The 12138-nt window shown below is 45.7% G+C and overlaps 1 protein-coding gene across 1 annotated transcript in view; it reads right to left on the bottom strand.

The window, feature by feature from the left end:
• Nucleotides 1-1826: 1826 nt before the first annotated feature.
• Nucleotides 1827-12138, bottom strand: part of zbtb7a (zinc finger and BTB domain containing 7a) — a 33777-nt gene continuing 23465 nt past the window's right edge. The window contains exon 4 of the mRNA XM_064330311.1: nucleotides 1827-10849. Coding sequence (XP_064186381.1) covers nucleotides 10405-10849 — 445 coding nt within the window. The 3' untranslated portion in view covers nucleotides 1827-10404. The remainder of the gene's footprint in view (nucleotides 10850-12138) is intronic.

Here is a 12138-nt window from a genome sequence, read left to right on the forward strand (position 1 = left end):
ATCAGTGTCCGTCCCCGTTCCGTCTCCCCGCCACAGTGTCTGAAAACTCAGAGAAGGAGTGCTGCTGGCTACACTGTGCACTTAGCAGCGCGCTCTAATGTCGTTAGGGCGGAATTAGGGAGAGAGAGAGAGAGAGAGCCGGAGGAGGATGAGAGATTAACGGTGCTCGGGGTGGGGGGGTGGGGGGAAGCCAGGCCTGTCGTCCTGAGGTTAACTAGCAGCCCGAAGACCCGGATTCCCCACCTTCCCAACGCTACACGGGCTGAATTAGGGAATTCTGGGACGGGAGGACAGAGGGATGACCCCCCCCCCCCCCAAGAGAAGACTTGGGGTCACAGTAGTGGCCGTGGAGCTTGTCTCAAAGCACGCTCCCCCAACGCGGCTGTTTACTCACCTCTGCAGTACAGTGGAAGGTGTTGAGTCATTACATCCATTTACCTTCATGCTATCTCCAGGAAGTGGTCAAAGGTGCTGGGGAAGTCGTCGCCCGCCAATTAACTGAGGTTTGCTGCCACCTTGTGGCAACAGGGGTGTAGAGCACCACCTCGCATTTGTTCAAGAGCATCTCATCCCACTTTTCATGGAGTAGAATCCCCTGGAGAGCCTAGGGTCTTAAAGGATTTGGACATCAAAGTTACACAGACATAAAATTACTGTACATGTAATCACGGTGTTCCTTAGCAATCTGGGCAAAAGTCTTATTGACACTACAACAAATCTGCTGCTTAAACCATTACTTAATTTTCTTCGTAGTACCAGCTGGAGACTAGCTGGAGGTATTTATGTAGCCTAACATTTATATTTCTTTATATTCTCAAATGTCAGGTGGAACTTCATTAGTAGTGCATAGATGTCTCTATCAGTCCATCTTTTCCAGGGCTTAATTAACACACTAACAAAAATCAATTGTTGGAGACGTCATGATGAGTCGACTTGGGAATACAAACGACCGTTTCTCCCACACAAATAAACTGCCAGGCTCAAAGGAGATGATCCTCAAAGAAATTGATTTATTTATCTATGTACTTATCTTAGAAAATATACACGTAAGATTGAGCTAAGTGCTGCTAAAGGAAATGTGTTTTTACTCTGTGTAAATATTAAACACTGCTCACAGGCTATGCACAGTTCCTTCATCAGCATACGCCGTTTGCAAATTTTCCTTGTAGTGCACAGCAGAGTTCGAAGCTTTTCAATGCATGTAACTGTATTTCTATGAATTTCCTGATTTGGCTGAATTGGGAAAAAAAATGGAATCAGCCTTAGCCCTGGTGGTAAATTGTTAATTTAAGCTGTACTTGGGTATATACAGCTACCCTGTAAAATACAGCTAAATTCACATTTTCGCTACAGGGGAAGCGATGAAGTGTTTGTGTTGTGTGACAGGTTCGCAGTATCATGTGCGGGTGGAACTAACAGCTATCGGGACAAATACCTCATTAGAAAGAGCAGAACGGATGACGTGTCATTGTGAGTACTGTCTATACCCTTTCTTTCACATTACTATTTCAGATATCTCAGTGCTGACAGCCCCTGAAAGCCCCCGGGTGGCAGTGTAGCACAGTGGGTAAGGAACTGGGCTTGTGACCGAAAGGTCACAGGTTCAATTCCTGGGTAGGACACTGCCATTGTACCCTTGAGCAAGGTACTAAACCTGCATTGCTCCAGTACATATTCAGCCGCATAAATGGATACAGTGTAAAAAAAAAATGCTATGTAAAAGTTGTGTAAGTCGCTCTGGATAAGAGCGTCTGCTAAATGCCTGTAAAGTGATTGTTCGGATGACGTGCACTTACAGACACATAAGACATGCGCAGGAAGCCACAGACAGTTCATTTTTTTAATAGAAAGATCTTGTTTTCTTTAAACCAGGACGCCAGAGATATTTGGATATATTTTATAAAAAAAAAAACAAAAACAAAAATCAAAAAAAAAAAAAAAAAAAAGAAAACAATGGAATTATATAGTTTGGACTATGTCGATTTAGTGGTCTCTCATATACAACACAATTTTATTTTGTAGCCAAAAGTGCAAATTCTCCCCAACCACAAATCCCTTCCACACTTTCAACAGACGTTTAGACTGACAATGAATGGAATAATATTTTTTTTTTGGAAAAGGACAGAGGTTTTACTGTCCTGTCCTGAGACAAAGGAAATCCTCTGCCGCCCCGTAGCAGACCCTACTGTTACCCTCGTTGGGGTATCAATGGGCCCAAATTCACTGTGTACCAAAAAACCTCTCTAAACCAGTGAATGACCCCATGGACAAACATGAATCGTGAATCACCATGAAATCAATTCGGTTCTGTCTGGTGAGTCTGTTGCATTGTGCACAGGTCCTATAGACCACTGTCGTCCACTGCATGGATCTGGATGTGAAAAATGTTTATCAAAGCTATTGCATATTTGAACATGGCTGTTTCCACCCGATAGTCCTGAATGCCTGCTAAACGGCGCACGATGATTTTGCCGTGCACAGTTTTGCGTAACACAATTCAGACTCCCCCCCACATCTGGACGGCAGAACTCGTCTGCCACCGAGCTGCTGTTCGGCGTTCTGCCATTCCCGTGCGTGGCCGCAAGATGGCAGCACCGTCGGGGAAGTGCTATACCGTCTAAACACTGCGGTCAAGTTAGCAACTGTGGCTAACAATGTGACTTAAAACTTCCAGCGTGGCCATAGAGGGTTTAGTGTCTCATATATTTTTACAATACAATATCCAAACTTCTCCCTTTGTTGTTGAGCGGGATTATACTTGAGGTGAGGTTTAAGCAAGCATCTGCATTCTTGATTAAGATGAGTAAGCATATTGAAACAAAGTGGGTAAAATGGCTACCTCACACTGAGACTGAAAGCATTAAGCGGTTACTTGGCTGTGGTGTGTCAGCGATGTGGGCTTGTAGGGGGGCGGCAGTAAAAATGGACTTCTACCCCAAATATATCAAATATTCAAGTTTTTTTTCATTTTCATATAGTTTTTGCATTTAAATAATAACATTTTATCAATAATAATAAGCAATGAAATATCAACAAGAATTATAACAACAATAATGACAACAGTAATAACCATAACAACAACACACATTTTTTTCTTTTCTTTTTCTGGATGGCCTTTTCGCAAAAAGTGCTTGGTTCCAACGGCAGGGTAACAACAGACAGGGTTGGTTGGCTGCCAAAGCTGCAAATCATTGGGGGCGGAGCAAAGCAGTGGGTGGGGCGAGGTCACAGTCACATGATCTCATGACAGCAGGAAGAACTGGCTTTATCATCCCTGCTCCACCTTTTAAAACGCTCGTGAAATGTAGCAGTTCAGCATGAAGAGGAAACAAACAGGCCTCTGAATGCGTGACAAAACCCAATAAAACTGCTTATTTGTGGAGTGGGGCACATACCCCAGCTGTCCTGAACTGTAATTTTTTTTAAAAAATGGGGATGAATATACATCAAACAAGTTTGCAGTTGGTTAAAAATAAATGTACTGTACCCCAAAGCGAAAGAGGAACAGGCGGAATGGATTATCACAACCATGCTCTGGTATTCAGCCAAGAAAAGAAAATTCAGCAAAAAATTTTGACCAGCAGCCCAAGGCCCCCACCATGAGTTTGATAAGCCACCCCCCCCCCCCCACCCCCACCCCCAGTTCTGCCATCGCTCTACATGACACCATTACAAACACCCATGAAACACAACAAGACGGAAAACATTGCTTCTCACTTCGGCCCGGATTTCAGAACAACGGGCCTCAGCGAATTCCCCTTTGGTTTTCCCAATCCCCCAACCCCCTCCCCCCCCCACTCCCTCACCTCTAAGGTTTGTGCAAATCAACTGGTCCCCTCCCCTCCCCAAAGAAGCGGAAGGGGAACTCTCATAGACCTCTTCCACTGCAGAGCTGGAACCAGGCTGGCTTGGCCAGTTCGGGCCGCTGGCTGGTTTTCAGTTATCTTCACCGTCGATGCCAAACGAGGGCGGACTTTATCGGGTTTGGTTCCACAAACCACCTGGGCCCCGCCCTGTTTACAGACTGGCACGGGTTGTGGGTGGCAAATTGTAGGGCGATTTTGTACCAGTAAACAGCTCAATGGCTTGGAAGGTAGAAGGAGGTTTTGTTGATATTCTGTAAATTTTAGATATTGATGATGAAGTAAAATTCTTACAGCCCATTCATATACCTTTGAAGGCAACGCATGGCATTACATTGCGTATTATTTTACTATAGTCCAGGGATTCCACTGATAGAAAACCAACCAGGGCCCAGTCAGCCAAGCCCAGAGAGGCTCCAGTATGGCTTTGATCAGCATAGTAGTTCCGCTAGTGCAAAAGGGGCTTTAGTGCAAACAGCATGCTCTGATAGGCCAGGGGGGCGAACTGTACAGCTCGCTCTGATTGGCCAGGGGCGACCCGCGGAAGCGTGGCAGCCAGTCACCCCCGTGATACCTCCCTGCAGACCCACGTGAACACACACCTCACTCGGCTTGTTGTGTTTTATGAGCCTGGAGATCAGGTACGCAGTAACAATGGAAAAAAAAACAAAAAAAAAACGATCTCCTGCCGTCACTCTCCCATTCCACGATTATTACAGTTATTATTGTCATCAAAGTTAATGTGTGTGTTTTTTTGTTAACGCTTTCGAATGCTTTTCTTCTAATAAATAAAAAAAGAAAAAGAAAAGATTTTTTAAAAAAAACTCCATTTGGATAAACACCAGTTATGCCAAGTCTTTTCGCAGGACTTGAGAGAGACAAGCCCTCTCAGTGCGTCCGATTAGTGTCTGTAGGCTGAGGATGAGGCTGCAGATTTCTCCATGGCCTGCAGGGGGTGCAAAAGAGCACAGAACGCAATAGTCCTGTCCTCCGAACGTCTTATTTATGTACATCCGATTTATTTATTTTTGTTGTTCATTTTACTATTCTGAGTCATCCACTGATGTTCCTAAAATGCTGAAGCCAGTAGGCCACTAGCCAGTGAGCTACTGACCAAAAATAGCTGATATTATGACAAGTACTTTCAGAATGAGTGGGAGATTTGCATGTTCCACTTGAAGGTAACTTCTTTTTGGAACATCAGTAGGAGGAAAATTAGTTCAGATATTTCTCTTATTGGTATTCTTTTCCCCCAGTGCGTAAATACCGATCAGACCAGTAACCCCCTTAAGAGGGTGCGGAATAGTATGCTGGACCGCTGTAGGTGTAACTGAAAACATTGCGGGGGAAAACTATTGGTTCGTATCTCAATTTTTCTCCATTTTAAGGCACATTCTCTACCCCCGACACCATTTTGTGAACCCTGAGCCTCAGCTCCAGACTCCAGCCGGACCCCACTGAATAAAGTTCAGCCCTCAGACAAGGCCAGAGAGTCTCCTGTACACACAGAAACCCTGCATTCGCCTGTCTGTGCTAGCCTAGCCTAGCCTAGCCTCTGGCACCTGGATATACCTCTGTCATTTCCATTTACACATACTAATGCCCCGTTAACAGGGGCCTGTAGTTTTCAAGCTCATTACAGCACTTCATTGAAGTACAATTTAAATCAAATTTCCTTGTGCTGAACATTTACACCCAGCGTGATACAACCGTAGTTTTATGATTTGGAGGGTGGTGAGCGGGGGGGGTAGAGATAAAGAATTACAATCTGATTATAGAAATGTTTGAAACCCACACACCCGTTTATGCAGGAAATATGCAGTTTGTACAATGATTATGTGTGTTATTTAAGACATTTGTCCCCACAAAGATTCGTGAACGCAACCACTGTAAATTCTAGGACTGGAATCACACGAACTGAGCTGCTCAATTCTTAGACAGATTCCCCCTGCTGGGCTACTGTGTGTATTACACTCCACGCTCACGGAAACAAAAAGGCCTTGCCTGTCCTCCTCTTAGCAGGACGAGAACATTGTTTTAGTGCAAACTCTTGCTGTCTCAGCTAAAGCACCATTTCCAGTGCTATCAGGCTTTGTACACTCCCTCACCCGCCCATCGCACACACACACACACTCACATACACACGCGCATGCACACACACACACACACACACACTTCCCTATCCTATTTAGGGTACTCCACCCGAAGCCGCAGCCCCAGCCCTCTGCCCCACCCTCCCTCACACAGCCATAATTTCTTTTGAAGAAAGAAAAAAAAAGAAAGAAAACGAAACGAAAGACAGAAAGTAGTAAAACTTCAGAAGCTTTAGCGTCACCTTTTTCAAAGACAAATAAAACAACGACAACAACGAGGAAAATGTAGAAGCTAATCAACCTACAAAATTAACAGGAATCTTACAGTTTACTGGAAAAAAAATATGGAACAAAGAGGAATACGAAACAAAACAAACGAAGTCAAGTAAAATTACTGTACGATTCCGCACTAATCGTTGCATACGTATCGAGAGGGGGAGGGCGCCTATGGACGTGGCCTGGTTCGGGATCAGCCTCAGACTATATATAGAACTACCTCTTAGTCATATTTATAATTTCATGGGGGTGGTCGGGGGTGGGGAGGGGCGAATAAAAGCTGTTTTTTTTTAAACCAGTGTTTCCACCAAAGGCTAGAGTGGCAGCTTCTACTTCTCAGGTTTTCTACACAGAAGCTCTATGAGGAGGATCAGACCTGTTAATGCGCCTCCGCGATCAGGGTGGTGAACAGGGCAACGCACAGGCTGGCATTACAATGCGACTGTGTGTAATGTTCATCATTGGAACTCTGCTCTTAGTGATTCACACAAGAACAGAAACAGGCCAGAGCCCTTTTTGCCACCTAAGATGGGGGCTGGGTCGCACTGCCCTGAGTACAGGGGCCGATGATGTCACTCACGGCAGAGGGTGAGATGTACATGCTGCTGTAGGCCCCGCCCCCCCCACCGGGGAGACAGCACTGTGATGTCACAGGCACTCAGAACAAGCCCCACTGTACTTCTGCCGAACGGAACGGAGGTTAAACCTACACTTCTATCCCTGTCTTTAGCCTAAGCGCTCATAACTCCAAACTGCACGGGTGCGACACTGTGTAGTTTGACACAGCTGCAGCATTAGGAAAAAAAACAACAAGTGTCTCCTGGAGGGCAGTTTGAAACTTTTATGCCCAGCGCCGCCTCCGACCGTGGGCTAGCCACAGACCCGGCATGAAAACGAAAAACCGACATCTTGGATGTGAGAGCTACGCACGCGCTGGGCCGTAACGTGCGATATACACACGGCGGGCTGCGCAGGAGTCCGCGCAGATGTGCGCGCAGACAAAACAAACAATCTATTTCAGGTCGCCTAAAGACAGAGCTGAAGAGTCTGGGCTGACCAGACGAAAGGCAGTCCCACGAGGAAGAAGAAAAAAAAAAAAGAGATTCAGGACCAAATGGAGACGCTGTACACAACTGCCATAGAGCGAAGGTGTGCCCTATTTACTGTGTAAACTGTCAACTGACCAAAAGCTATCAGCAGGGGACCAGATGGGGAAGGATAGAGCTATACCTGGGCGTGCCCTTTGACCCCAGTGCCACGTATACACACATTGCCCCCCCCCCCCTCCCTACAAGTGCTTAACCACCCCTTCCCCCCTCTCTGCATTAAGACATGAACAAAGACTCACTAACTCAGCTAACTTCAAGTGCAATCAGTTATCGGGGATTCTCTTCTTGTAAAACTTTTTTTTTTTGTTGTTGTCGTTTGATTTTGTTGTTTCTGTTTTTTTTTTTAGGTCACAAAGCCGAACACGTCAGTTTCTTAAACCGACGGTTTCCTGTGACATCTCTGTGAGACTCTGCAGGCATTTCCATTGATCTATTTATATATCTATTTTTTTGGCAGCCCGTTGTCAAAAACTGAACAAAATGAAGAAAAAAACGCAAAATGTCTCCTGATGAATGGAGGGGTTTTTTTTCTCGCTTTCCTCTTTTTTTTTGCTTCAAAGTACCCGTTTCTTTGACAAAAGTGCCCTTCTCAGTAACAAAGTGCATTCAGAACCTGCTTCCTTCCCAGTAAGGTGCAAAGGACATAAACTTGGGGTCACAGCCAAGCAGCAGTGGTAGGGGGGAGGCAGTCTAAGCCGGTAGCTTTCTCCTTGCCCCTGAAACGGGTCTACAGGTCCACAACGCCAACGCTGCAGCCCGTGGGTGTGTCTAAACACACACACACACACACACACACACACACAAAACCACACTTGCTTATCCGGACTAAAGGGGAGCGGCATAATCGCGAGATATGGGGCCAACGATCTGCGCTATCAATGTCCGCGCAACGAGATACGCGAACGCTCTCCGACTTTATCCTACCTCCGGTCTGGACTCGTTGCACACGCGCGCGCGCGAGCTCGCGCTGCAGAATTTTGGGGACGTGTTTAAACGTTGCCCGCGGATTTGACGCGCTGCCTCTCCCAGTCGGTGAGTCAGCCTGCCCTTGATGTGGCTGCCGGAGTCCGCGGCGCCCGCCAAACTTAGCCCTGGCCGCTCCACCAACTGCACGGTCCAGCCTGAGCCTCGCGCTACTTAAGCAGGACCTTCGCTCAGAGATCGGATCTTGGCAAAACGAGTAAGTAACAGAAGCCCCCAATTTTGCAATATCCCGCCAAATAGACGGGGCGGGGTTTTTTTTTGGAAGATTGGATTCTATTTTGGAATGCAACAGACATTGTGAAACGCCCCCATCCCCTCGCCCCCCCACCCCCACCATGCAGCTGCAGCTGTGCCCTTATTTGGCCTCCCAGTTTAGTACAGGTATTTATTGCTCTCTTCATCCTACAGGTTGTTTCATGGTTTTGTGGTCCCCAGGGCAAAGGATTTAAATTAAATGCTCTCAAACCCTCTCTTCCTCTCCTTCTGTTTCTTTAAATTATACTTTTTCTCTCTCTTAGATTTCTCTTAGATTTTCTATGTGCAAATTTGTAAATAAAAAGTAAAAAAAAAAGGAAAAAGAAAAGGTGCCCATCTCTCCTTTTCTTTTCTCAGCCTATCAAATATTTACCGCGTTTGTCTTTCACCAGCTGGTCATAAAACAGACCCCTTTTTACTCCACACGCAAGGCTGATACCCTCAGACCGACACACATGTACACCGAGGAGATGTCAATCTCTATCTGTTGGGCAGGAGCTCTATGTCAAAAAATCGGTTGAGAATGTGTTTGGTCAGGCCAGGAGTTTGTTATAGTCAATCAAACGCTTTTCTACACTTTCCAGTTTTTGCAACACCGCCCCGAACCCAACTTCTGGGAAATTTAAAGTCAAGTCAAAAGGTAAACCCGGATGGTAGTTACATCTCAGCTTAAAAGAGGGGGCCAATATTATCACCACCTAATATACATATATACACGTATACAAACTTAAAGTGTCAAGTACCCAAAGCAGTCAACTCAAAAGGAACAAACAACAATACACGCAAAAAAAAAATAAAAATAAAATAAAAAAATACAATAAAAAAATTAAGACAGATCAGGAAGAATAAAAATGTTGACAAGTGAAAAGGTTGGGCGGGGTGAGCTGGGGGTGGGGGTGGGGGGGGGGGGGAGGAGGTTCAGTGTGTCGTTGCCTTTTGGCAGAACGATGGTGGTAGTGCTTGAGAAACACAGACCGTCCTCCCCCTTACCATCCCCGTCCCCAACCCCGTCCCCAAAATCAGAAGAGCCCCCAGACGTGGATTCGACTCGACGTTTACCTTTTAAAAAGATGAAACCATTTGTTTTATGGAGCAAGTAACACTGAAATCAACTGGTCTGAATCTTTCTGAAACATTCTGAATCAGGGCAGCGCAACCACTGTGTGGGTTTTTTTTCTTCTTCTCTCTCTTGTGCATATACTACTGTATTGATATGTAACAATACATTTTTTTTTCAACAGCATAGTAACTCATTACGGATGTTTTCAAACGCGGAAGTCGGTTGGTCGGCTTCCCATTTCAGCGCGAAGGCCAAATCTCATTTAAAACAGTGCAGGTCACACCTCCTTCTCGTTTATTTTATTTATTTATTTTTTTAAATAAGGCTTTTTCCTTTAAATCTATCAGCTGCATAGTTGAACTTAAGACTCCCGTTCCAGCTTGGACACGGGAAAGCAATTCTCGCCCGAAACATGAAGAGAGAGAACCACGGACCGCCAAAAAACGTTTCAGAATGGCCAGACCTTCAGCCAGCGTGCGATTTATAGTGTTCTTCCCTCCTCATCAGACCACTGACCGTAAGCGCGGCAACTCTGTGTTCCAAAAGCAAATGAGCGAGAGAAAAAAAAAAATTAAGATTAGATTTTGTGACACCCTGATTTTGGTTTTTTTTTATAGAGGAGTTAGTTGTTTGTTTGTTTTTTTTGTTGTTTTTTTTTTGTTTGCCTTTGTGTGTGTTTTTTTTTCAATTTTAAATTTCCTCCTTAATTTCCATTACCGCACTCTTCCGCTGTCCAGCGTCCCCGCTGCCGTCCCCACTCCGTCTCACGGCCCCGCCTTCCCCGCCTTCCCCGACTCCTCCCGCTGCACGTGGCTGGGGGCGGGGCTCCCGGGGTCCCCCCGCGTCGCCGCGGCTACGGCGGCGGCGGCTGCGGCGGCGGCCTCCAGACGGCGGCGCCCCCGGCCGCGCGGGACGGGCATGGCGTGGGCCCCCGGGTCGCCCTCCTGGAGCCCGGGGTCCCGGACGCGAGGCTTTCGGCCGCGACGCGAGGGCACGCCGTTGCACCCGTCCTTTTTGAGGTGGCGGTGCAGGTGGTCGGAGCGCACGAAAGTCTTGAAGCAGCTGGAGCACTGGTAGGGCCGCAGGCCCGTGTGCACGCGCATGTGGTTCTTCAGGTCGTAGTTGTGGGCGAAGGCCGCGCCGCACTGGGTGCACAGGTAGGGCTTCTCTCCCGTGTGCTTCCGCATGTGGACCTTCAGCTTGTCCTGCCTGGATACAACACACACACACACACACACACACACACACGCACACACACAAACAAACATGAGATCAGACACTTATCCTGACCAAACGGACACATGTGAACGTGAGGTTAAATGCTCATATTGTCTAGAGACATGTGAACATGTAAGATCTGATGCTTATCCTGCCTAGTCACAAAGACACACACACACACTCACACACAAACACACACATGCACACACACACTCATTCACTCACAAACACAAACATGCGCACTCATACTCACTTACACACACACACACACCCTCGCACACAAACACACACACTCATGCACTCACAAACATGCACACACGTACTCACTCACACACGCATACGCACACACACATGCTTTTGCGTCATTGCGTTGTTTTTTTTTTTTTTGAAAGCTCGCGTCCAGGTCTGTGAACTGTGAGCGTTTCGTAACTTAACGACTAAATGCGGTTTAATTTGATTCAGTCTCCCCACATGACTAAACCATAACGCTATGTTGATAAGTGCACAATAGAAGCTGTTTTCTGCCGTTTCCCAGAATTCCATTTTTTCGGGGGGCTATGAGGTTTTGGCACAACAGTGATGATTGACATCTTTTCAGCTCTTAATTAACTAGGCTCATATAAGCCGGTGGGCCAATAGTCTACCAGACTGAGCAAAATGCTCAGCATACGCGAATATCAGAGCAAGGCTAGATGTTTGCTGGACCATCCTGCAGTGTTCTCTCACATTTTCATTTTTATTAAAATAATTTCCGAATTCCAAATTTCCGAATCATTGACGGCCTGTTCCGGATGTAAAGGTAGGCCCCGCCGGGCCATTTGTGATCCAAGAAAGGAATAGCATTTTAAGGCAAATAAATGTCAAATAATTTATACATATTTTTTGAGGAGAAATAAGGATCTTAAAATTAATTTTGATCGGATGCTTCAGTTACTTCATATCCTTTCAAAGAAATGTATGCTCTTATCCAAGTCAATAAAATAAAATACAAAAAACATGAATGGCAGATTTATCTAATCATACATGAAATCTAATCCTAATTCGATTTTTTTTTTTTTTAAAGATTAACACATTGGAGCATTCTTCTTGTGAATGGTGTTGTGGCCAGCCTTACTGAATTTTACAGCATCGATACAGGTGCACAAGTAAGACTGAATTTCTGTATTTCAGTCAAGCTGCTTACAAGTTCTTACATCACGGAAGCAAACCCAAACAGACTATACATTTAAATTTACATGGGATAAGACCCGATTTACTTGATTTCTGGTAAAAACACTGCT

This window comes from Anguilla rostrata, chromosome 4 (genome assembly GCF_018555375.3).
Source record: "Anguilla rostrata isolate EN2019 chromosome 4, ASM1855537v3, whole genome shotgun sequence".
NCBI classification, from domain to species: domain Eukaryota; kingdom Metazoa; phylum Chordata; class Actinopteri; order Anguilliformes; family Anguillidae; genus Anguilla; species Anguilla rostrata.